The sequence below is a fragment of the Miniopterus schreibersii genome, assembly GCF_964146895.1.
Source record: "Miniopterus schreibersii genome assembly, chromosome: 9".
In the NCBI taxonomy this organism is placed as follows: domain Eukaryota; kingdom Metazoa; phylum Chordata; class Mammalia; order Chiroptera; family Miniopteridae; genus Miniopterus; species Miniopterus schreibersii.
Window position 1 is genome coordinate 74,805,287 of NC_138118.1, and position 27,976 is coordinate 74,833,262.

A 27,976-nucleotide genomic window follows, 5' to 3' on the forward strand; every position below is an offset into this window, starting at 1 on the left:
ATTCCACCCACTTCAATCCATCTATATCATACAACTAGCTAAATATTTCTAAAATACTTTTCATCATAACATTGTCTTGCTCAAAAGCCTAAAATGAAATACTCTTGCTTACTAAGTCAATTCCTTATGACACCATTTAAAGTTTTCACTATTTAAATTCTACTTTGTCTAAGATAATGGAATTCTTTTTAAAAATAGAAACCGATTCATAAAGGTAGTGCCTTGGCCAGAGCAACTCATTGTCAGAATCAGGACCTGAAGCCGGAGCCAGCGCTTTTTACCTGCTACTCTTGTCAGCCTTCATCTCCCAGTCTCCTTCCCTCTCCTGCAGTCGTCTTAGTCTTTTCACGGCTCCTCAAACGATGTCCAGTTCCAGTTCCAGTTTCTCTTGTTCCTATTCCCTCAGTTTACCTGAAAACCATTCCCCCCTCCACTCTTACTAATTAAAATTCTACCCATCCTTGTTAAGTTCTAGTTCAAACTCCAATTTCTTCCATAAAACATTCACTAACACCAGTTTGCAACAGGTTCTTCCTTTTCTGACCTCCTGGAATATTTGGTGCCAATGGTACACACATTTTGTATTTGAAAGTTTATACGGCTTCCTATGGGGTATGCATACCTTGTCCCCACAATAAGCCTGTAACACTTTTAGAGGGAGGGATAGTTGTTTTCTATGGCTTATAGCATCTGGGCTCCTCTAGGAAGCCAGCGGCCACTCTAAGTGACTATATCTAAGGCTTGATTAACATACTTATTTGGACTACCTTTGACCTGTAGCTGGGAGCATAGTTATTGCCCAAGGATGATTCCAACAGATCACTGGAACAGTTGTGAAAGAGCTGTGAAAGTGCCTTAGGATAAAGCAGTCCCTCCATGCCATTAAAAAAGGAACTCAGACTGAGTGCCAACCTTTCCTCCTAAAAGTACCCTTGAAATTCTTTTTGTTTGTTTTTAAAGAATAAAACCCTAATAACACTGGCAATCGAAAAAGAGTATCTTCAATGGGTCAAAAGTTTTGAGTAATTCCAAGCAACCGGATGGCAGGTAAGACAGGAGGGATGAAGACACAGGAGGGAACAGCAGAGCCCAGGGGAACACCGAGCAGGGTAGGTGTCAGTTTCCCAAAGGAGCCTGAGAAACGCTGCAGGCAGAGTTTCGGGGCGCTGAGGAGGGGCGCTCCCTAAAGAAGTCTAATCAAAGCAGCTAGGGGTTGGGCCCATACTCCAGAGCAGCGGGCAGGGGAGGCATTTGCGCTTGAACTGAACCTCAAACTCCACTCTGGGAACAAAGCGCACTCGTCGCTCTGAGGAGGGCTCCTAGGTTAAGGCGTTAAGCAGAGCTTCAGACAGCTCCAGATGCCCCACCCCATGCCTATGAAGATGGAAGGGGTGAAACCTGTATGTAGGAATGAAACCCCTGAGTAATGTCCTACTCATTTTGACTGGGGGGTTCCAGTCCGCCTCTTGGCTCCTCAGTAAGATGCTTGGAGGCAGCTGCCTGGAAGCAAGCCTTGCCCGCGTCACCCACAACCCTGATCAGAGCTCCCATTCAAAGGGAAAACCTTTCAGGATAACAGACATTCAAAAGCAAAGGAACCCCGCACAAGCTACCTGCATACACTATCCAACTGGGTCCTTCACTCAGAAACATGAATCAATAGCCAAGGTTCTCCAGACATCTGAGGAAAGCCAAACAAACATGAATGAAAAGGACCGACGGCTAAAATTAAACTTGTAGACAAAGCATAGTCAGTTTAGAGTTAGGGAATCAAATGTAAGTATTATAGACCTTAACGATGCAACACAATCTGACAAAATTGGAATTGAGGAGAGGGAAGAGAGATGGGAGGAAGGCTTGGTGCACTAATTTGCACATATTTTATAACAAAGAGTCATGGGCACTGTTTGAGGTTGGCACACTAATAAATAAGAAGGGTATTACTTAAGTCCAAAGCAAACACAAAGGAACTAAAGATAAAATAACAAAAAATTGGGAGGCAGAAGTGGGAGAGGAGGTATGAGGAACCATCCACCCATCATAGAGGAAGTCAACAGGTACCATTCAAGGCTGGTCAAACGTGAACTAAAAGTAAAGTGTCTCAAGTTATTATGGTAACTGTGACAGCGGCTGCCTCTGGGAAGTAGGCCTTGGGGTTGAGGCGGGGGGGAAAAGAGGCTTTACTTTTTATTGAATGTTTTATGTTCTTTCTAATTTTTTAACCATATACATGTCTCTTGTAATTAGAAAGAAAAACAAGCCTCAGTTTTAGTAGCATGGCAGAAAAGGGCCACAGGAGCTAAAGTTTGCTGCTTATGAGCTGGATATCCTGGTCAAGATGCCACAATGTTTCTGAAGCTGTTTCCATGTCAGCAAAATAGGGAAAATGCTCCCTCACAAAGTAGTTTTGAGCCAATTAAAGGAAACAATATGATTCTGAAAGCACCTGGTTAAGTGCCAGGCATATTTCTCAATGAACATTAATGAAAGACTGTTCACTCCCTGAAGGAGGCTACCGCAGCCACCCGTTAGGTATCCGTCTCGGAGGAAGGAAGCTCTCTGGGATCCCGTGCCAGGCTAGCATGCCTCCCTCTAAAATCAGATGGGCCAGTCCAGTGTCTTAAAGAACCTTTGCTTTTCAATTTTCAAACTCTAAATTCACACTTTGGCTCAAACGGGATTGAGGTTGCAATGAGGAGACGCAACTGACAACAGGAAGTTACGCACTGCAATTTTTCCAGACTGCAGGCCAAATCCATCCATATACAGCAAGAAAGATAAGCCTGTTGTGTGTCTAAATCTTATGAAATACGGTCTCTGCGACAGCCGAAAACATTTTACCACTGGCCTGGTGTTGATACCTAAAGACCTGTGAGGGGGGCTTGAACTCCCTCGGGTTACGGAGTAATTTATCAGAGCTTCCCAATGTACTTGAGCCAGAATTTTATTTGAGAGGGAAAAGGCTCTGAAAACAGGTTTCAAAATGGGACAACTACCCACAGAGAACAGTCTCGGGAAGGAGCCCTGTGCAGCCAAGGAAGTCACAGCGTTAGGGTGCTGAGAGACCACAGAAGAGCGCTGGAAGTGAAGGTAGGTGGACATCTAGAAGGATACGTTTTACCTGCCTCAAGGCATTGCCTAGTGCCCTGCCTGGTCACACATTTGCATGTGCAGCCCAAGTGCGACATCATGGTCTGGCTCACCCTTATTTTTAGCTGCAAGAGCCAATATGATGAATGCCTCTAGAATAGAGCTCCTCAAACTTTAATGTGTATCCAGGGATCTTGTTAAAATGCTAATTCAGATTCAGTAGGTCTTGGGTGGGGACAGAGATTCAGCATTTCTAACAAGCTCTCGAGCAACACTGAAGCTGTGGGTCTGCCAATGGTACTTGGGGTAGAAAGGGGCAAACAAATCCCTTCTTTTTCAATGCAGTGTCCTCTCCTCTAACCCCTGGCTCTCCTCATCACCCCCTGAACAAAAAGCAACAACAGTATCCTAGCTGAGAAGGGGGCAACATAAATGGTTTTGAAAGCAGAGCATGATCCTTGGAGTCAGACAGACGTGATTTCAAATTTCAGTTCTGCCCCTTAGTAGCCACGTGACCTTAGGCAAACCGTTTAAACCTCTCTATCCCTGAGATTTCCTAATGGTCAAATAGTGATAATATCTACCACACAGAAACGCTGTCAAGATTAAAAATAAATAATGTAGCAAAGCATTTAGCTTGCTGCCTCCACTAGATGATCTCCTTGCCTTAATTTATCCTACATTTAATCTATCGGGACAATCTCCCTCAAACTTGCTTCAGAAGTATTTTAATGACTACGAAATCCAAGGTCAAGTCCCTAACTTCACTAGGCGGTCAGCTCCTCCTGCCCAGCACGCAGGTGCCTCTAAGACGCCCCTGCCCCTTCCCATTTAGCTACCTCCCGATTATTGCCTCCTCCAGGCACATCACTTCTGTGCCACCATCAAACTCACTAATTATGAAATGTGGACATGAGCATTTAGAGATCTAGTGAACTTCTAAGCAGTGACCTGGTCCAAACTCTTCATTTCACAAACCAGAAAATAAAAATCCAGAGAGGTTAAGCGTCTCAGCTTTGACAACAAAAATATTATCAATCAGTATGAAAACCTGGTTTTCAGGACTTGCCCTCCAAATGCATTTTTTCTGCCTCTTTTCCCACTTTCTCTCCAGCAAAACTCAGGAACCTCAATTAAGTAAAAGGCCCTCCCTCCACAATCTACTCCACAACTTCTCAGAAGGTAGCAAAAGGTTGATGCTTTGGTTTATTCAACATGATGCCAGAACAAACAATGGACGCAGTTGACAAATTAAGGAAGAAAATGAATGAAACCAATTACTTACCTTGGTATAGAGCAAATCAATTAAGTATTGGAATACATACTAGCTACTGTTTTGGGATCTGCCTTACTAGAACTTAGACTGCTGACGCCCTTATTGGAGGTGGTTGCCTTCTCTTCTATCTAGATTACCCTTCCCTTGAAAATAAGACCTTGGTGGTGGTCATCTCTGAATTCCCCGCTGCCCCATGCTGCTTTCTCCATGCTCTGTGTAAACAGCTGCTAATTCGCTGTACTAAAGGTGCATTATGTCTCATAATGCTGAGTTCTATTACCTTTGCAATAACTTTCATCGAACCCACTTTGTTGTAGTCTTATTTGCCCACACTGTTTCATTCTGATGCATTTTCCCATTCAATGGCATAAAACTTAGAAAGATGATCCTCAGTGGCTATGTGTTTTTATTTTTTCATATATACCTTTGCATCATAAAAACATTTCACATCTGTGTACTTTATATCCCCAATCACACAACACATATCTTGAGTGTAAACACGTCTCTACTTTTTATCATTTCCTTAAACTATAACCTCTCACTTTTACCAAAGTACTTGAAGCCATGCTATACCCATTACAGAAGGACTAAAATAACCATTGTTTCTGTACTGCTATAATACACACAAACCAGCAGCTGGTATATTGAAATAACAAAAAAGAGTTAAAACAACAAGTGCAACAATATGAGCCATATACACACAGATATGTGCAGGTCGCAAATTAATCTAAATTATCAGAATAAAATACAAATATATGATTTTAATGACCAATAACCATGATCCTATAGTAGAAAAACACCTTAAATTGTAAGTTATTGAAAGAACCTTTTTTCTTGGTTTAAACACTGTTTCACATTCTGCTGGAACCCAGAGAAAAGTAAAGCATTTCTGTTGCTTAGCTTTTACAAGAAGTGATTAGTGCTACGCTTAATTTTACGCCAAAAAAAAAATCTTCCTCAAAAGTTTGATGTGTAGTGTGTAAAAACTTACACATTAAATTTATGTGCAGATGGGTTTATAGCTAAACTTGTCTTAGATGCATTAAGTGAGTTCATTATTTATAGGCATCCCGGAGATAATTCTTTTTAAAGCACTCCTTTGAAATAAGTGATTTATATGTTTTATAAATCAAAATTTTTATACACTAGATTTTCTTAAAGTATACCAAAAAAGAAGAAAATCATTATTTACCCTTATAAATTATGATCAAAACACTTTTTTCCCTTAAACTCCAAGCTTTAAAAAATAGTTCCATTTCTAAACTAATATTTTTTTCATATAAACCTATGTCCTTGCAATGCCCAGTTTTCAGTAACCTATGTTACTTGGGAATTTTTATGTGGAAGATACCAGGACTGCTCTTCACCCCAATAAATTCAATACAAATAAAAAAAATTTAAAATAAATGACTGTTTTATCTCTTTAGCTTCATTTCAGCCTTCCTATATTCACACCCTAGAGGTTCCAGATTCTTATCCACAAAGTGATTATGGTCTAGGGCTGAATCAGATTTGTAACAAATGTCCACTGGGATCCTTCGACCTATCATCGACGGGCAGGGCCGATACGTCTTCCCGCTCGCTAAACCCTTTCACCTCACCTCAGGGACTTTCCACCGTGCTATATGGTTAGAAGCTTTCTTTCTCAAATGATGAAAATGAATGAAAAATCATCCCAGAATAGAAAAATGGATACCCAAGTCATTCTCTAGTGTCTAAAGGCTGCCCTGCATCTACCACCTTAGTGCCCAAACATTCTAACACATATACACTGAGGGATATGCTTCTTTAAGGCCTTGAGTTTCATTATCTCTAATTTTATCTGATTACTGACATGCTCCATTTATATTAACACTTTGATATATCCAGACACACAATAGCACAAAACTTTTAACAGTGGTCTGTGATAGCCTAGAACCCATTGTGATTTGTTTTAAATTTTCCAGAACAAATAAAGCACAAAGCTAATAAAATGACATTTCTAATAAGCATGATTTTTTTAAATAAATATTACCATATCAAAATGAAACACAGCAGTCATCTCATCATTTATAAATACAATACAGACTCTTGTTCCTTTTCTTAAAAGGTAATTTAGCGTGTCGTTATCTCATTTTTTGCTACTGGTCTTAAAATGTATTCTCAAAAAAAAAAAAAAACAAAACAAATAAAAAGCATGTCCAAAGAGAGAGGAGAAAAAATGGCAAAGTACGATATTTTTTAAGCTACAAGCTATACAAAAATCTGTCACCATCTATGTTACAATTCTAGTCATCAATAAGGTACTTTTTTTCAATGCACCACTCAAAAATCAATTATATCAACTCTTTTGTATAGAGAAGCAGCACACCTTTCAGGCAACTAGTATTAATGAGTAGACATGACTATAGAATCTCCATCTGTTTCTCTGACAAAGCTGTGGCTACTCTAGTCTCTCATTGAAATTCCATTAATCTGGTGCACCAAGGTCCAATGCGAAAATCAAAACTCCATCTAACCCTTTATCAGCTCACAATAACCTACACGTGAACTCTGCCTGTTAGCATGCAGCAAGTTATGATTTCGCTATCAATCAGGCAGTTGGCCAATAAATTAAAAAAAAAAAAAAAAAGGCAGGCTGGAAACAGCGTGTCTGGCAGGGTGGGGAGACTTTGTTTCTGTTTTCTGTTTTCATTCCCCTTCCATTTCCATAGGGTGTCTGGACCTTGTGAGATTATGCCTTGCTCTCCTTGGCTGTGATTTAATTGCTACCAGCAATCAAGCCGAAGCATCACTGAAGTGTGCTTGAATTTCATTAGAAGATATAACTTATGCTACTTTCCTACAGTACCTAATAAACCATAAAGAAACCAAAACACATATGGCTTGAGGGAATAACTGGAAAATTAGGTAGCCATTTGGGAACTGAGTGAACTTTTGAACCAGGGAAACAGAGAAAAAGAAACATTAAAGGAAAAGACAGACTTAGAATGCACACGGAGATGTGCAGGTTTGACCTTTCCAGGGCCTTGAAAATTGCATTAGCATTATGAAAAATACATATCATGCTTAGGGTTTATCATCCATCAAAGTTCAGATATTTTGTTAGTGCCTACCATAAGGTAAAAGTCAAAAGGACAAAACAACAATCTGATTTGACAAAAGGCCTTTGGGTGACCTGTGCTAATTTAGTTATACTTATTGTTAAATGCATTATCTTTTCATAATTAATATATCATTAGGCTGAGATCACATAATGAAGGAAAATTTATTCAGCAAAGGAAAGAGAACACATAGAAATCTAAGTTGCAGAGAGAAAAACTGATACGAATGGATGATATTTTAGAGTGGAAATTGAAAGTCCAAGTGGTAGTTTTTAAATTAACTTATAATATTTTCAGAAGAAAATATAAAACTATCAAAAATGGTATTATTTATGTACCAAAAATGAGTAATACTAAAAGTTAAATTTGCAATCTGCTTAAGAATTTCTTACATAAACACTAATGAAAATGCACCAATATTTAACAAGAAACTTAATGTTATACATATATGTTATTAAATAATATTCAAATATTTATAACGTAACATTTTAACAAATTTTTTCATGCTATTAATGTATTTCCTGTATATTTGGGTATGAAATAAACATAATAATTTATTTATTCATAAAAAAGAAAAACAATAATCATGTAAACGCTCTATAATTTAATAACAATTCACTTTTTCTAACAAAGCACTGGCTCTCAGAAATATTTAATTGTTAGATTTCTTAGGTTGCAATATTTTTAAGAATGCAGATAAGTTCCCTTGAACATCAAAATATTTATACTATTTTGAAAAACCCTGAGTATATATAATCTATGAATATATTCCATGTGTGTGAATATATTCTCCTGAGTATAAATAGTCTCTCTCTGTATACGTATACATAAACACATCACATACTCATTTCTATCTACCAAGATTTTACAGAGAAGCAAAACAAATCATTGTCATGTGCCTGAAAGATAGTTCAACTCAAACAATAATTCACTGTTTTGCCTAAAAGTATTACTTAACAATTATAAAAATTTTCTAGTAGAAATGCTTTCAAAGATCAGGCTAGAAGGGAAATGCTCTCTTTTGGATAGCAAGTGTGATGGAAAAGAAGAGGGTGTCCTATTAAAAAATAGAAAATATAAGAGAAAAAAATCCCTCCCTTTAAAAATAGAAATTAAATGTTTACCAAAATGTAAAATTCAACATAAATGGGTATGATTATTATTGCTACACACTGTACAAAGTTCTGAATATAAAGAAAAGATTGTGTTGCTCTGAGTCAGTGGTTAGAATGTTTATCACTTATGCATGTACTTGACTTATCCCTGTTCTGCAATAGACATAATTTTATACCTCATAAAAGCAATTTATGTTTCCAAAGGGAATAATCTGGATAACATAAAATGTGGAGTGCTCTGTTGCAGGAAGCATATTTTCATTCAGCAATTGTATTTAGAGACGGAACTGCACAGTTTGATCATCATAGAGTGGCAGAAGGCATTACTCATTTCTATGTCTCTGCGAAACTCTGAGTGCCACAAATTAATATGCATGGCTAATTTATCGATACACAGTCTTAATTTATAACTACACATCACCCTGACAAGGTCTCTATGACACAGATGCACTCAACTGGCTATACCAGGGAAAGCACACACTACACGAAAAACAAGTTTCATAACTTTGGCAAGTTTTTAAGAATTACAAAGAGATAAGCAATCAACTATATCACTAATTCAATTAATACAAAGCACTCTAATATTATTGCATAATGTGGGGCATTTTTAGGCGACATTCAGAAAAATGAAAATGTATATTAAAAGAAGCATTTGATGAAACCTGTCTCCATGTGAGAAGGCAATGTCGGAATAATTAATTTAATATTTTATGAACTAATTATGTATGAAGTTTTCAGGGGGAAAAAAGAGATCAAAAACCTTTTTCATTATTTATAAAATAAATAATACAGCAAGCCATTAGCAGCATAATAACATTAAGCAAGAATCTTATAATATTAAATTAACCAACAAACTTACTAATAATAGGCATACGATGACGCAAGCACTCTTCTAAAAATTCTAGTCAAAAAAATTTCCTAGGAAATGAAGGAACTACATACTTAGGAAAACCACTAGAGAGAGCTCTTCTGTTCCTTAAAAGCTTCCGGGAGAGATGAGTTAACTGAAGCCTCCGCATTGACCTGCTTTCTGGCAAGACCACCACCTCCACCCACTGCGCTGTTTGGTGTGAGTGTCAATGGGTACATTCCATGGGAAAGTATCACATACCATCAGAGGGGGCCTCATCGTCTTTATCGTATCTTTCTGAGGCTAACGAAATAGTGTCTGGAGGCCCAGAGAAAGGGTCATCATACTCGTCCCCATCATCTGCGTCGCCTGTAAAAGAATCAGAGAGAAGCCTTTTATAATTTAGCCATCTTAAAAATGTGACTTTGTCAGGAGAGGTAAGTTTTCCTATTAAACTCAGTCACTGTCATAAGAAAATAACAGCAAAGAAAACTTTTTGAACTGTGAAAGCAGGTCCTATTTCAGTGTATAGCCACTGTAATTTAGATAAAGTAAGTTTCTGAAGGTCAGGATACAACTGTTTATTTCTGGTACAAAAGGATTCAAGTTCCAAAATTATGATGGTCTCTACAAAGATGAATACAAAAAAGTAGAAGCAGGTAAAACAGAGTATGTATCCAAAATAAACAAATGAAACCAAAATAACAATGACCAAAACAAAAAACAAACAAAAAAACATGCAAGGCACAACAGAGAAATTATTCAATTTACCTACCACTTACCTACTCAATATTTAAAAATTATGATAAGAAATTGATCATTTAAAGCCATAGGAACATTTTATGCTTTCATTAAAAATCACTGGATAACATTAGAATAGATTTAAAAATCATGAGGTATCACTGAATGAAAATTGGATGTATCTAGTTTGTAAATAACCTTGTTCAAATTTAAAAGATCTAAATGAGTTTTAAAGCATCTTTTCCCATACAGGATTCCTGCTCTTGAAAATGCAACTATTTTTAATCCACTGTAAAATGTCCTAGCCAGTTTTGATGTCCTAGCCAGTTTTCTACATGATCCCCAAATCCCAGGTTGGTTGGTTGGTCTGAAGTCATTTAATCCCCACAATTAAATCTTGTGGTTTGGACTTTTCCCATATCTCAATCCTTTAGAATGATTTTATACATGATTAGATATTTGCTAGCCCAGTTATATATAAGCACTCATTTTTCACCCATATTCAACAACAAATAGAAATATACACTTAGTACTTATCAATTATCTTACTGTTAACAATTCTAGTTATCTGTTAATGGTTCAAGGGAAAACCAGCCACCTCAGGGGTTAGCCAAAAAGCATGGTGAAAATCTCCATAGGAACCCGAGAGTGCCTACTTACTTTTAGACCAGGGTTGCTGGGAAGGTCGAGATTAAAGCCACTAGTCACTTTAATCACAGGATATCTGTGCCCTCTGGCACCCATTTGATGGGTAGCACCCTACTCTTCACCATATGTTTGGTACAGAAAAGGGCCTCTTTCAAGACAAAACTGTCAAAGTAACTTAAAAAATCAATATTCATTTCTATTTCCTTATACCACTGATATTTCATCAGCATCTGTCATCCTGATCCAGAAATAAAGACAGGAATATCTCCCATCAAGACAGGAAGAGCAGAATATCGAGATGAGGCTTCCTGTCCTCAGCGGTTCTGCCACTAGGTGCACCACACCTCGTGCTGTTTCTTCCCCAGGTAAAGTTGCAAGGGACATGTACAAACACCACTCGTTCTCCAGATCTTAATTTCTCTTCCCTGCAAGATGCTCAAGTATTTTTCAGAACATTCAGTGATCCCTCACAATACTTCTCTGATGCAAAGAACAGCGCTCTGATTTTAAACGTGAGGTAAGAGAGCCTCGTAAAGCGCTGGTAAAACTATGTTTGAGCATGGACCCGCAGCTCAAGGAACACGTGGAAGTAAAGATCCCCAAATTCTCAACTGCTCTTCGCTGCCAGAGCACCCTAATATTCTTCATAAAGAATTTTTATAATGTGGCTTTTCTAAGGATATTTCATATAGTTAAGTATAAAATAAATCTTGCTGCAAAAAACAAAGTATTAGGATACTTCAAATACATCACCAGAACTTAGCACTTAGCATATTACACTATTATGAGTGTAAAAATACAACCCTGAAACTAATGAATGTATGGAAAGGATTTTGAAAAACATTCATATGCCTGGGTTTAAGCCTATTAAACTATGTGGAAATAATATGAAAAAATAAAACTTAAAAAGTTTTGAAAATCAGGGGGTTTGGGGGAGGTAGAAGAGTGTAAAGAGGGGATGAATGGTGATGGAAGGAGACTTCACTTGGGGTGGTGATCACACAATGCAATATACAGATGATGAATTATAGAATTGTATATGTGAAACCTATGTAATTTTATTAACCTATGTCACCCCAATAAAGTCAATTTTTAAAAAAGAAAATCAGAATTAATTGTTTATCCTTCAGTGATATCCATCATATATTTTATATGTATATCCATATATACATACATACACACAACATAAAGACCATTATTAAAGCTATAAATTCAGTAATATATAACATGACTTATGACTATTCTACACAAATTGGTCAATGGCATTTTAAAGACCTTTATGGTTTTTGTTTTATTAAAAAAAGTTTTGGATTATATATTAATATATATGTGTGTGTGTGAAATTGTCTTAAACTTACCCATTCTAAGAACTGCAGCTCATCTCAGGTGTTGTTCTTTTAAAAATCATTGTGATATGTGTATTTATCTAAGACAATATGAATTAAGTGCTGCTACTGGGCTCATGCCTCCCCTCCCCCCCAGCCTTTTTTTAAGCTCTCCTTGAATTAACTCAAAGTAAAGAATAGGATTCTCTGTGGTCTCTGCACAGGGTTAGTCCCGTTTGAACCTGCATTAAGTTGAAAGGACACATCACTTTGCAGACTGGTTTGTCCCCGTGCGGATCCATCCCTCCCCCCGCCCCCCCCATTACTTTTTTCAATCCAGTGAAGGCCTGCTGTACCATAAGGAGCTTCCATTGAACACAGGGGGCGCTGTTGAGTAGTGCATGGTATTTTGTTCTACCCAGGGGCTGAGTATTTGCAGCTATACCTGCAAAGACTCCTATAAATTAAACGGAAAATGTTCAACTTGTGTTTATGTAATAGAAAACTGAACTCCAAAGCAACGATGGGCATCAGGTAAACGTATCCAATACAATTTACAGACATAATTGAAAGCATTACAGCCTAATCAGACATCTAAAAGAAAAGCATGCTCAAATGAAATGTCTACAGAATCATTAGTTGGCAGCCATTCTATTACAATCACACATAATGTCAGTGGTGCCTTGAGCCTGTGCCAGTGACAACAGCATAAATTTTGCATCTCATTTCAGCGGTCATAAAATTAATGATCAGTTTAAAAATACTTCTTTGTAAAAGTTATTGCACAAAGAAAAGACATGAATGTGTCCCTGTTATGTACTCACAAGGATAATTATGGGGTTGTTGCTCATTAATACTGTTTCTTGTTTCCCCAGAAAAGCATTTGATTTATCCCACAACTTTCAAAAGTTTAATTAACGATACAAAGTTAACAGTCTAAAAAGACAATGATCCGAGACTTCCCTTCTCATATTCAGTGGCAACTAAAATATTGCAAAACCAAGGCTTACTCGTACCACAGCAGCGTATTTCTCCAAAAAACATTTTAATTTTATAATAGTTGGGTTCAAATCGCTATTGAACCTTCTGTTTTATATGACTCATCATCAATTAACATTTCCCTGAATGCCTAGAGATGAAGCCCAACAGCAACTGAACAGCCGCGATCTCTACCGCCACTGAAGCTGATTTAACCAATTTACTGCTTGTTTTATCAAATACAGCCTTATTTTCAACACAGTCAGGTAAACCTTAAACTAAATAATATACCTAAAACTTAGATATAACCACTTCCTCTTACAGAGGATGAAAGACAAACTTGGGGGCGGGGAGAATTACTTGAGTAAAAACAAATTAATTTCTAATTCTCTACTCAAGTTCATTTGTCGAAACTAATTTCAGAAGTAATAAAATACAGCTAAATAGACAGAACTGCGCATTTAACTTGTCATTTCTTAAAGGAATCTGCAGTTTAATTCTTAAAGCTTGGAAAGATTTAGGTCAGCACAAATAAGAAGCTTCTCTTCACAGCTCCTCTACCACAGGGGTGCTAATTTATAGCGAGCAAACACGAGGCAGACTTTTCAAGGAAGAAGAGCACTGCTCAAGGGCTGCCTCTGCCACATACTTCTACCACCGGTCCCCAGCCCCAGTCGCACTTAGCACATGTGTGCAAAGCCAGGCGTGGGGGAGGGCTGCAAGTTATCTGCTCAGATTTCATTGAGGAGCTAACTTTCAACAGAACATAGCCTGTGTCAGGAAAGGGGAAAGAAAAGAAATTAAATGTCGTCCAAACTTCTGACTTTTCTGCTGTTCTTAAGGATTCCATCAGAACAAACTAAAATGGGTTCTTTCTTTCCTCCCGATCTTGCTATTTTAAAAAGTAGTTTTGTTCATTAATAAACTTAATAATATAAGTGAAGTCAATGAAAACTGCTTTCTAAGTAAATCTATACATATTTAGCAGTATCACTGGAGTCTTAAGGACAAAAATCTATTCCCTTTTTTTTTTTGATTCGAGGAAAATTTTTTAAAGGAGCCAGCTCTGCCAACCGAAAGGGAATTGAAAGCAACAGATGTGTGTTTCCTGGAGCACTAACAGTTTACAAATTTGAAAAGTCTCCTCTTGAAGTATTTGTCACATGTGCATATGTATGCCCTTCTTTTAATAATTTATACTTTCCTCTAAACTATTTGGAAACTGAATTATAAATCAAGATTGACTTAAATCCTCTTGATAAATGAAGTTGGATCTGAGAATATAATGTTTACTGAACACCTGCTATACCTTCACATTATCTAAATCATTCTGTACAGAAAATAATCCGAAGTCATCACTGGAGCAGAACAAGACTAACATGAGCACAAGATACAACTACAAGTAAAGCTTTTTTATCATGTACCTAATAATTAGAAAATTCTATTTTGTACTCGGTCAATAACAGTCTTTACTCAATTATTTCAGGCCTTATTTAAGAAACCTATGACCTTGTTACGTGACACAGAACAAATTCTAAAATAACCATAATTCTAGACTAAAATAATTCTAAAATGAACATAATCCTAGTGCAAAAGCTTATAATCAGATATACATTATATTACTAGGCTTTATGGCAACTGAGACTAGGAAACCAGGGTTAGCTCATAATTCTGTACGTGTGCGGCATTTGAAGGACACGAGCAGGAACTCTCTATTCCAGATGGAACAGGCAATGTTTCCAATGAGTAACAGGGACTAGGCTAAGCAAGATGGGTCCTACCCGCTTAGATTCAAATATTTCTGATGTACAGACAAAATTAAGGAATTTAGAAAACCAACTGATCATTTATTCTAAAGTGACAATCTGTCGGGCCTCCTCAATGGCAATCTAGGCTTCAGGACAGAGGAGGGGAAAATGAGGACCTTAAGAACTTAAAGGAATGAAACGGGAAGTGTGAAGACCACAGCTTGCCATGCAAATGAATATAAACAGCAAGTGAAAAATTAAAAATTAATTTAATGGACAAGCTTCAATAGCTAGGAGCCACTGCAATGAGTTTCTTACAACACAAACTATTCTCATCCAAAAAAAAAATGGAATTAAAAAAACTCTTTTAAATCTACTGAGACCTCTGCAGCTTTAGTGTATCAATTCAACTAGTTCTAAGACCTGAAATACTGCAAACTGTAAATTCTGTACTGTTCAGTCTCACGGTGGGAGGTAGTTCCTGTAGTATACAGGAGGAGATGCGAGACGAGGTAAGGAAGGGTATTAAACAGCTGAGAACCTTAGAGAAGCTAACAGCTCACTTAATAGAAGTGGGTAAATGTGAATTAATTCATTCTATTTAAGAACTCACTCCCTGGTCCTTTTACCTCCAAATATGATATTAAGATGGTAATTAACTGTCACTTGAAAAAAATAAAATATGTGAAAGCAACAGAAGTGTAAAGGTAGACGGAGGGAAACAGCCTCTGTTCACTTCATTGTGACCCCACACTGACCTGGGGGGGGGCAGGAAAATAGCCAGAAGGAATCCATCCGGGTCTCCTGGGCTGAGGACAATCCAAAGCCCCAAAGCGCACATGGATGCACTGAATTTACTCAGTGTAGAATCTGATCATTAATAAATTCCTATTTTTGGAAAAAAGTATCTTGAATAATTACTTTGTAACTATTAAGTGTGCACTACTATTTACTATTCCTAACAAACTACAGGAATGGTCCTTTTAGAACAAAGCTGAATATACTTTGAGGGGAAAATGGCATAAAAGTGCTCAGCTTCTCCTGTTTCTCCAAGGTACACATCGAATTCATCCACAGGCTCCCTCTGAACAGGCACTGTTGGTGATCAGTTAGCTCAGTAGAGCAGTATTGACTACAAATGACTCATTCGGAGAACAATGATTATGGGGAATCTCTGAATTCTGTGGACCTGACCTCTTATTCCAGGCTTATCTTTCAGTTTCCACCAAAAACTTCTGTTCTCAGTAATGTATCTCAATAATGTAATTTTAATAACCACACACCTGAACAAGTCCTAAGCCAGGACACCAAATGGAAAGTTCTACCCTATTACTGAATCATATGCAATCATACAATGACTTCATATTATCATCCTTTCTGAGCTTAAATTTTTTAATGTATAAATAAGTCACAATGTGTGTGATAAGTAATCCCCAGTACAAACTATGCCTTTTAAGAAGAGGCAGAATCTAATATTCCCCTATAATCAATACACTGTATAAAAATTATCATAATTAAAATGTATATATTATTTCCATATTTGACTAAGCAAAATGCAACATGATTAAACCCATAGTTTAGGGTTTGCTGTAGACTATAAAAAAGTGGGTATTTGTGGGAAGGAGGAGTTTCCCTGCTCTTCTCTTTAACAGTGTTAAAAAATTAATATGGAAAAAAAAAATCTCATTCCCTCCAATCACAATGATCTTAATGATTTAATGTGAAAAGTAGTGTGGTTTCCTTTTAACTGTTTGATTTTAGGCTTGTCTGGCTAAGTACTTGGTTTATTGAAACTGTCACTACTCTCTCACTTATCAGTTGGCAGAGATATGAATTACTCTGCGGTATCTGCTAACCCCAGTTAGAAGATGTCATACTGTTTTCCCCCAAATGCAGATCCTAGCTCCGCATAGGTTAACTGACCTCATGTTGTGACCCTGAGACCAGCATTCACGGGATTCAGGTCATGACCTATGAATTAGCATCATGCAAGTAAGGGGCGTACCCAGTTTCCCTTAAAGAACTGAAGACATAAGAAGTAGGAACTTCCTATCCTTTCCTGATTTGCTGTTCAGTGTGCTAAGCAGCTGTCTCTCAAATCTCAAGGAACGCAAGCAGGTTACCAGCACTCTCACAGATTTCCAAAAAATGACACTGAATTCCCTCCTTTGAAAATTTCCATGGCATACATTTATTCATAACAAAGGGTAATAAAAACCAGGATGTGAAAAATATTTTACTCATGTTCTCAACCAAAATTGACCCTGTTTTTAAAACAATTATCTTTAACAAACATTATCGATGAGTACCCAGCCACAGGGCCTCCTGTTCCCATCACCACTATGAAGTCATCTCTACAGTGTCAAATGGTGTTGGGCTGGTATCACCTCTGCTTCACCAAATTATTCCATGGATAACTGCAAGTATGTGCCTTTCTTATCCAATTTCTGCCACAATGTACTCTAAGACACAGAAAACCTAAGAATGTTAACTACAGGAGATTTCTTCATCAGAAGGCTGTGCAGAGTAGATTCCGGATATGCTTTTTAATTTTTTTCTCAGCAGGGGGAGCTAGCACTCTCATCTTGAAAGTCTAAGTGTACAAGTCGGATATTTAAATTTTGATTCCAACTATAATGTTTCAGTATGTATTAGATTATCTTATTGAAAATTTCCACAAGGAAAAATAATTTCAAGTTTGACAAACTTGGAAATTTACCTTTGTCTTGAAATTCCGGAAGATAGCTGCAAAATAAAACAAAGAGCACTGTATTTTAAAATGAGGACTGACAAATCAAAACAAGGTCTAATAAGTGACAGCAATTCAAAACTATTTTAAAATGTATATTATAAACACATATTTGAAGACAAAAACTACTTCCTATATTGAAATGACAATTCCAAAAGGTTTGTGGATTTATAATAAAAGGATTTTTAAAGACCTAAGTTACAGTAGTAAAATCAGAACATATATTTAATACCTACAACTTATATTTATTCATTTCAGTATCTGGTGGTTATTTTCCATAATTATATTAAAATTCTCAACCTAACTATGTCTTATCATTTAAAACAAATATATCCTCACCTAATGAAAATAAACCGTTAAATTTTGCTAGAATGCTTACAAAAATACATATTCAAGAACCTTCACAAAAAAGGGTATTGTGATAACCAAGTCTGTTTTTAAAAGCTATTATAGTGAAAATATATATTGTGCTTTAAAAATACTTCACAGCAATTAAATAACATTAAAATTTTAATTCAATAATAAATTCTTTATTAAAACACTAATTACAAAGTTGCTTCTAAGTAAAAAATTAGTAATAAAAGGCAAGTAAGTGACTTACATAGACTTTACATCTTTTATCTTCTTAATAAGAGATTCTCTCTTTTCCTTTGCTTTCTTGGACAAATTTTCCCCTTTCAGTGTGTCTGCTACAAATGTTTCAACATCTAAACCATAAAATATAAGAAACAGGATACAAATTGTAAGAAAGAATCATTTTTTGTGAAGACAAATAGGACAGTGATTGTTTCTACCCATAAGTGTTAATATCTGTACAATCTGTTACAGTTATTTATCAATCCAAAGCATAACAGTTGAAGTATGTTTCAAATAGTAAGTTGGACAAATTTGTTCACCACTTAGCTAATAAAATCTGTATGCTCTACTTATGCTTAGCACAGCAAATGCTATTTGGATGTTTGGCCTCATTAAACTAGGAAGAGCCACACAAGTTTTAATAAACTATGGTGCGCCATAAAACAAATTCTCTCATATAAAAGCAAGCACAGAGCTTTTACACGTGTTACTACCATTTTATAGTATTTTGCGAGTTCCTGTATGACTAGGTCATTCACAGTATTATATCAGTATAAGCTAATGTCTTTGGCAAGGGCCTGTTTTTCCCATTGTAATCTATTTTCAGGTGTTTAATGCTTTAAAGGGAAAAAGTAAATCCCCTTTTCTGGCCAGGATTCCCCAAATCAAACCCTCCTCCTTCCTACCTGCCTCACCCACTCTGGCCAGCCACCCTCAAATAAAAAGATAAACAACTGTGTGGTTTTGTGTGTTCTAGCTTCTTGCCTTGGTATTACCACCCGAAAATATTTCTTTAAATAAAGGAATAAGTAGCAACAATAGATTCATCCACTATTTTAAAATACGGTAACAGAGAGATACGATTTCTATGGCCTCATACATTTCCACATAGCCTCTTGTTTTAAAAAAATTGGTAAACTTCTAAATTATTCTGCTACCTAGTTCTCTGTAGTATAAAATTCCAACAAACCCTTAGTGGTGTGACTTTATAATAGCTCCATTCTTATCGTTCATGAAATACTGACAACTTCAAATTAATTTTATATACAGAATTTCACATCTCACTTTGAGATCTCTAATACAGAGGAGATACCATTAAAATTTTTCAATTAGGCATGACTATAAACCATCTATATTTCATAATGAAGAAATGTGTGTATGTTTTACTTTCTTTTTACTTAGCTACTTTGTCTCCTAACTCACGCTGATGAAAATATAATATCAAAACATACACTTATATGACAAGTATTAATTTAAGGCAGTACAATGCTCTTTCAACTGTACTTATAATTAACTATTTAAAACCTAGTATTTGAGATAGAATGTAATCGATTTTAAATTCTTGATTACAAAGGTATCTTGAGCCAATGAGCAAAGCTGATTAAACCGCTAGTCTACACATTCACAATAAATGTATAAAGGTAATTTTTCCCTAAATCAATATGACAAGTGAAAGAATTAAAACTTAATCTTGACATATTTTTTTAGACAGCTTTCTGGTTTTAATGTTAAAAGTAAGTATCCAAACAAACTGAAAGCAAAGTGGCACAACTTCACTTTCTTGGCGTTGCCCCTATTTTTGAAGTGGACACGGGGACATAATCCAGTACCAGTGCAATCAGACCCAGACTTCTCAAGCGAGTTCAAAATAATAAAACAGTAAAAAAAAAAAAAAAAGTGCTCTCCTCGAAAAGCTTTAAATTTTGTTCCCAAAGGAGCAAACCACCTTTGGACATCCCGATGCCAGCTGACCTGGAAGAGGTCATCGCGCCCCTGCACGGTTTACAATAAACCTGCTGAGAAAGCGCGGGCGGGAAGGCGCAGCGGCCGATTCTTTCTCCCGCCGGCTCAGCACCCGCAGAACCGCGGCGCGAGGATCGGGGACGAGTCTGCTTCCTGTTACTTTCGCTCGGTGTTTGTCTCTAATTCCCTCGCCCGCCGAGTATTTAATTGCCTATTTTACATTTTCATTACAGGATCCAAGTTTACACAAACGGGATCTATTTTCTATCTCCGGAAGCAATAACAGAACGAATTACAGCCCAGGACTTATTCCTTGAAAAGGTCATTTCGGTTTCTATCAAAACAGAAAACATAAAAAGCGGCGGGGCTCTAGTCGTGTTTCCTAACACTTCCCCAAAACGCTGTGAGCCCCGCTCTGCAGGGGAAGCGCTTGCTGGGACAGTGAGGCCGCAGGAAAAACCGACCTTGTTGTTTTCGGGGTGGGGTGGGGGCGGGGAGACTCAGAGCCTGGGCGAGGGAGAAGATCTTTATTTTTGAAGAGCCCTAATGCATTTATTCCTAAACTTATCCCAGAAAGGGGGGGTTAAGGCAAGTAAAAAGATTTAATTAACATTAACTTTTAAAAACAATGAAACGCGGCTCTGGGCGGAGACGAGGGAAGGGGCCTGCCCCGCGCGCTTTCCGCCCCCAGGAGTTAGCGCTTCCAAGCGCAGCGGTCGCCGCCGTCTTCTGTTTGCGGTACCCACGGGCTCCGTCAGGTTTTCAAGTTTTTGAAACCGGGTTGTTTTTTTCCTTAAGAGCCCACACTGTGCCCACAACGAAACCAGCCTCGGGGGCGCAGGAGAGCCCCTGGAAAGCCACCGGGGCGTCACTGCGAGGAGCCGGGCCCCGGGGTCCGCGACCTGTGACGCGCGGGCGGTAAACCCCACGGTCCCGCCGTGGGAGCCGCGAGCAGGGAGCCGGGTCCGGGGGGCTCTGCGGCCCGGAGCGGGCGTGTTTCAGACGCGGGGGGGGGGGGTCAAGTCCCGGGAGAGCCCAGCGCCCCGTGGCCCGAGGGAGGCCGGAGCCTCTCCCTGCGCGCTGAGCCCGGGAGCGCGGCAGCCTCTCCACGCCTCCAGGGCCCGTCCCCGGTTACGCGCGGGTGTCACCGCCCCCGGCTGCCCCGAGGTGGGAACGGCCGTAGTGCGGTGGCAGGGAGGGTCAGCCTCCTCCTGCTGCCCGAGGCCCGCGGGTCAGCGCCCTGCTCCTCGGACGGAGGGGCCCCACTGGCGCGCTGGCCGCGGGGAGGGAGACGCGCGGCCTCCGAGGCCCCGCGCACCGGGTCTGGCCCCGCCGCGGGTCAGCGGCCCGCAGGTCAGCGCGGGGGCAGCCCCAGGACCGCCGGGCTGGTCAGCCTGCGCCCCAGAGTCACCGCGGAGGGAAAGTCAGCCCCGCGAGGGGAATGTGGCCACGTCTGCTCCTGAAGAGTAAACCTCTCTCCCGGGAGGGCTGCACAGGCCTGGGGGCGAGGGTCCCCCAAAAGGTCAGATTCACCGTCGCTCTGCAGAGGAACGTTAAGGTCTGAAAAGAGTCAGGAGGCGGCCTCACATGTTGGCTCAGCAGCCCCCACGCGGTGTAAGGCAGAGGCCTCCCCCAGCCACGTCGACCCCTAAGAGGCAAACACTTGGCACGCAGCAGATCCCCAGACGGCTCCCAGGTGGGCTCTCTCTTCTTCCGGACACAGGTACCCCTTAGAAAAACTGCCGCCTGAGGGGCCAGGGCAGGTACTTAACACACACACACACCAGGGGTAAGTGCTTTCTGCCAGCTTCCAACCAGCGAGGGGTGAAACCACACGAGGTTAGGACAATCTCTAAGTTCTCGCAAACAAAGTAAACTGGGGGCTTCTTGGAGCTGAGCGCGCAGCGCAGGTCGGGCTCTGGGGGAAAGCGGGTGTTTGACCACTTGCCCGAACCATCCCGCACCAGCACACAGCCTGGAATCCCACTTCCAGGCGGGGGGCGGTAAACAAAAGTCACCAAGGTAACACCTGGGGTCTCTGGCCTGACCCCCAACCTCCAAGGACCTCCCGACTGGCTGGGCATGCACGTGCGCGCGCACACACGCACACACACACACACAGCCCCTGTGATGGTCTGCACTGTACAGGAGAGGGAGGCAAGAACTGAACTGAATCTACCATTTGCTCAGCCCCAGGTCAATAAAATAAGTGTAAAACCAGTCGCACTATGCCCCAAATGGTTTCAGGGCTCAATCCCACATCTTTCTCTACCTCATGAATTGGGCCAGGTTTCAGTTTGTACTCACTGAGGTGTTATCACCAAGCTTAAGGGGGGAAGGGTCCCAGCTAAACTTTTAAGCTGGCAACAGGACAAAAAGACATGCTTGTCTTCTCTGTTACAGGGGACCTGGGTGGCCGAAGGCACGTCAGGGTGAGAGCATAAAAATCAAACTGGGCACATGTGGATCAATGGAGCCAAACGCCCAAAGTTGGGAAGTGCTTAATTGAAAAGTCATTGATTGCTCTGATCAATGTCTTTCTCTTGATTACCTCGCACTTGCGCAGGTTATAGGGGAACTGCGGGCTTCTCTACAGAAGAGGCCTGAAAGGAACGGGAGCTCTCACAGTGTACCTGAGTCTTAACAATCCTACCACCTGACAAAACTTTTAAAATTGGTTTTGGAGGCTAAATGATTTATTTTGATAGAAAACTGGGCTGCTGAAGGACAGAGATGAGCATCTCTCCCTTCTAAAAAAAATGGCTCTTGATAAATAGGGCCTTATGATCATCAAAATCTTCTGACCAGGCATTTTCAAAGGCGCCACAGTGAATGGCACATTAGTCTGAGATTTACACTATATTCCCCGTCAGGCAGCCTCCGTCACAGTGTGCTCAGTGTGTGACTGAAAAAGAAATGTAAACTCAGTGGAATGAAAAACGCAGGCTTGGCTTTAATTGAAAAAGACAAACTACGTGAATAATGAGAATATAAAAACTAGCCTATGCCACTTTGATCGCCCATATATGACACTTAATCTTAAATTTACGAGAGACAACTGAGCTGTGTTTCAAATCACCAGAGGCTTTTCCTACTCTGTTGTTTCTGTCTTCTTTCTAGTAATGCTTTAGTGCTGATAACGTAGAGATAAACTCATTTGGAAATATTGTGCATACCTCTCATATTTAGATCCCCTTTTTTAACAAGAAAAACAGCAATCATTTGCATTGAGTAACTATAAAAACGGTGTGCACTCTCAAGAGCCTTACTTAGTAATCTGAAATGAAAAAACTTCCAATGGAAAGCCATGTGGAAAACAAGCCAGTCCCAAAGACCCCCTCCCAAGAAAAAGCGGGACATGGTATGCTTAAGATAGGTAAACAAGTTTCCTAACGTCACATCTGGATTCATCTGTTATTTGACTCATACAAGAAACTATGAATTTCTGGTCCCTTGATTTACAACCACATTTTCTTACTTCTGGAAGAGAATATCTCAGAGGTGTCACAGACTTGATTTCATTTTGAGATACAATGTTCTCATATCAACTTTATGCTCATTAGTTATTACTGCCAAGATGGGGCCGGCTTGTTCTCGCTCTGTAGAAAACACCAGGTGCTAAAGAACTAGGTGACTATTGGTGACTCAGTAGGTGGCACTCTTCCCTTTACATACTCAGCCAATGCCCCGGAAGAAAGTTATGGGACACTAGATATACCATAAATTAATTCTCATAGGAAAAACAAAGCCAAAATGTTGACCAAATTATAAACGGAATTTTGGAAAAGTGCAACTCAAACCATACTAGTCTCAGCATTGAAAAAAAATTCCGCCTCTATTTCAACTGAATTCCATTCTTTACCTAATGCCCTTAAAGGGATAATTGATTATGATTTGTGAAGGTTTAAAAAAAAAAATGCTCTAGAGATCCCCTGTAGGGGAAGCGGCAGTATTTCAATTCAAGACTGCCAGGTGAACAAAATCTCAAGGTCACTTTGCAGGAGCCACATGGCCACTTGGTTTATAATTTGTTTGGTCTGGTTTTGCTTTTTCCGAGCACTGATATCCACTATTTTCTCCTTTTAATGTTGGTTTCATTTTCTAATTTAATAAAGACGCTAACATCTTCTTGCAGCTTTCCTTTTTAAATGAGTTGTCCTAAAACAATGAATGAGAATATCTGATTGCAAACCACTAACGCTGCAGGATTCAGAGGGTGATTAAACACATGGAGGAGGCTGGGGGCCAGTGGTTCCAGTTCCTCTCACTTTCTTGGCTGCCTGGAGGAAAAACTCACATAAATCAAGATTATTCTTGCTGTTAGTCCTAGTCAAAATATTTGGATGTAGAAGAAGATTAAATGGACAAGATTTGGGGTTATCCTTTGATTCTAATTATCCAGGCTAAACCTGTTCTTCCATTGTTGTGGGGGGGAAAATTACACACGATGCAATATACAGATCATGTGTCATAGAAGGGTACACTTGAAACTTATATAGTCTTATTAACCAATGGCACCCCAATAAATTTAATTTTTAAAAATTTAATTTAAAAAAGAGAAACATTAAAGATTGCCTGCTTATGGCAGTTCAAAATTTGCTTTTACCGACAAACATCTGTAAATATTTTTCCATTCATGAAACAAAAGAATAATTTGATACTTTTATAAAAAGTATAGGCTTCCAAGATTTAAATACTGTTTCCATAGGAATATAACTAACTAACAAACTACATAGCCACTTTTTCAAGAGTATCATTACCTGTGAGTTAAGAATTATAGCCTCTATGGGTTTTTGCATTTCTGGAGAATGTTGTTGTTTTTTATGTGGGAAGGAATTGGGGGGGGGGGCCTAAAACTGTTATAATCGGAAAGAAAAAGAATGAAAAAGAAAATAATAAATTGGTAAGACTACACTTGAGCACCTACCTCTGCCAAGCAGTTGAAATGTCAAACATTTAACACACATGACGTATAGTGATTTGAATAAAAGGCACATGGGATACAAAGGAAAATGTCCAAACAATCTTATCTTGAAAGGCACTATCTTTCGACTTCACTTTTTTTTTTCTGAAGGCAAGGGATTTTAAACGCCTGGAAAGCTTAGGTGCTTATCTTCCCTACCTTGGATTCTAGCACAGGGCCATGCATTCCAAGAGCTCTCAGCTGTTAACTGCAGCCTCCAAGATCTCTGTTCTTAGTTCCAAAGGAAGAACTAGGTAAGCCAGTAATAGCTCTACATTTCAAACCAATGCCAGCTCTTCTTCTATGCTTTTAGAAACTGTATATCTAACCGTGTGCTATTACCCAGCAGATTTCTTTTGGGGGGGAGGGGAAATGAAAAATGCAAAAAAACTGCTGAAAGCATTTATTCTTGAAAACTTCTCTACCTCAGAAAAGATTTTCAATTACAGTCAAATGTAAAATGTTAACTTTCTTCAAATAAGTTAAAAAGGAAAACTAAAAAAGCATGGGTTCACTTATTTCATTTCTTTAAAATATTTTTTTCTCAGAGCCATACACCTTGAAAATATCTTCTGAAAATAAAGTGTAAGCCAAATTTATAATCTCCAAAATTTTAATGTTTTAATATTTCATGTGTTTTAACGTGTGATTTGTTTCAATAATATGAAATATTGGGAATGGCAATAACTTTTAAAATGCTGATTTCAGACATTATGCAAGTATATTATCTGAATAAAGGAAGAGATGGCTAAAGTATACAGAAAGTTAGGATTGGTGCATAATTTAAATATTATGTTAATTCTAAACTTTCAGTTGAGTTACTCAAATAAGGGCCACATGAAACACTTGTAACGTATGAGGATCAGAGAATCAAGGGTCTCATAAACTAGATATCATACTGTCTGCAAGTGTATGATTATAGATCAAAATAGCAGAGTGTCTACTATGGGAACTGTCAAGCTTTAGAAGTGTGCATCCAAAGGTCTGTACTTTAGTTCTTAAATTCAGAAATTCATCCCTTAAAAAGGGGAAGAGGGAATTCCGTTCTGGACCTAGAACATCCTGAAAATGATAACACTATTTTTGGAGTAATGACAAACACTACTATGATCTGGTTATTAAAAGAATACTCTAAGCAACTCCAGCACTGTACCCACAAAAATGTTAACTGTAGCAAAACAAAACAGTGCTCATGTGGAATTCTAACATAATGGAATAAAAGCTGTCTTTTCAGTTCTTTCACTCTTTCCCTTAACGGTGCCCATAACAACAACAAGCACTTCTTAGGGTAAAACACTATCCCACGCAGAGGCACTCACCACTCTGCAGTCATGTTCACACAAACTAAGCCTGCATCCATACACTACGGATTTTACTGTCTCTGTCCCATTCATGATGCTAACCACCAAAACAGTGTCACAGTGTATTAGGTTCGCTCTCACACTGTAACTGTAACTTACTATTTAAAACGTCACATTTTAGATACTGCTTTTTAAGAGTTAAAATAACCCACTTGTAACATAGGCATCTAAGGGAAACTCCTTTAATCCAGGGCACTCATGACCAGTATTGAAAGATAAATACTTCAAGAGACAGCTAAAGTCAAACTATCAAAACTCAGGTTCCAGAATTCTGATGCCCGCGTGACCAAGCGAGTAAAGGTGAGAATGCCCAGGGCACCAGGGCAGGTGAGGTTCGCGCCGCCCTAATACATCTTCCACCTTCTGCAGAGGGAGCACTTCTTCGCCGGCCCCTAGTGACACTGCACATCTCCACGCCCAGCGCAGAGCCCTGAGGACCCGCACCCCCGACGGCTAGAGCCGGTTCCTATAAATGGTAAGGCTGCGAAGAGGAAGGTGAGGGTGCAGAGCTGAAGGGCTCTCACCACCACGCAGGAAGTCGGACTTCAGCTCTCACTTCCTTTTTAACGTTGCTCAAGCGGCAGACAAGTGGCCATTTCGGAACCAGGCCGTCTTTGAAAAGTCTTAAATATAAGTGGACTGCATGTTCCAGAAAAATGGGCGTTGTAGCAGTGACAAACCCTGCCACCCCGTCGCCCCAGCATCTGCCGCGCGGGCCCCTCTCTGCAGCCTCTCGCGCTCCCGCTCCGCCCGCCCGGCCGCCGGAGCCCGCGGGCTGCAGCTCCCCGCCCAGGTCCCCCCCGCGCTCCGATGCTCCCCCCTCCCTCCCGGCCCCCTCCCCCCGCACACGCGGCCTCTTTACGACGCGCACGGGAGAGTGTAAATCACCCGCCAGGGCTTCCCCAGCACCCGAGCACCGCCGCTCTACACACGCCCACTCCCTCCCGCAGCCCGGCGCCCGCGCCCAGCCCCAGTCCCGCGCGCCGGGCGTCGCGGGGCAGGCGGGCGGGGAGGGTGCGGAGGGAGAGCTTCTGTCCCCAGCGGCTCGCCGTCCCCTCAACCCCCGCCCCGCAGCGTTATCCGCCCCCTTCCCGCTCTTTACCTGCCAACAGGTTCCTAATTTCCTCGGGGAGGGGAGAGGGAGAGGAGGTGCTGCTAGGGGTGGGCATGTCGGGGAGCGCGGGGCGTGCGGGGGAAGGACCTGTGCTGAAAGGGTAACCGACGGGCTGGGGCTGCGGCTGCCACCTAGACTCTGGCTAGCGGTCCCGGGAAGCACCGCGGGGCCGCGATTCCGGACACTGCCGGGCCGGGGCTCCCAACGAGGAAGTCACTGAAGCCCCAGCCGGCGGCCGCCGGACTCTCGGCCCAGCCCCGCCCGGCCGGCAGGGGCGGGGCCCTGGGCGGGGCGGTGACCCGCGGGCCTGAGGCGCCCGACTGCGCATGTGTGTCCTCGGGTTTTCCGAGCCTCGGAGCGGCGCCTCTGGGCAGGCCACGCCCACCTCTACGTCAGGGAGCGGGAGGCGGGGCCGCTGGTGGGAAGGGTGCGGGCTGGGGCTGCGTCACCTGACCCGGCGCCTGAAGCCGCTGGCCGCCATTTTTGTTCCTGGTACGGCCAAAACGGCTGACCGTTTCCCTGGGATCTCCCAAAATGTGGTATCCGTAGTGTCTCCTGGTTTCCCAATTAAGAGACCTTCTGGCCAACGGTCTGCGCGGCCGAAGTTTAACACCCG

General features: G+C 40.3%; 1 protein-coding gene across 1 annotated transcript in view; it reads right to left on the reverse strand.

Annotated features, from left to right (window-relative positions):
• SKAP2 (src kinase associated phosphoprotein 2) overlaps positions 1–27,630 on the reverse strand; it is a 142,822-nt gene extending 115,192 nt beyond the window's left edge. The window contains exons 1-4 of the mRNA XM_081146660.1: positions 27,349–27,630; positions 18,205–18,310; positions 17,574–17,599; positions 9,676–9,783 (exon numbers count right to left, since the gene is read on the reverse strand). Of these exons, the coding sequence (XP_081002786.1) occupies positions 9,676–9,783; positions 17,574–17,599; positions 18,205–18,310; positions 27,349–27,415 (307 nt within the window). The 5' untranslated portion in view covers positions 27,416–27,630. The remainder of the gene's footprint in view (positions 1–9,675; positions 9,784–17,573; positions 17,600–18,204; positions 18,311–27,348) is intronic.
• Positions 27,631–27,976: the final 346 nt, after the last annotated feature.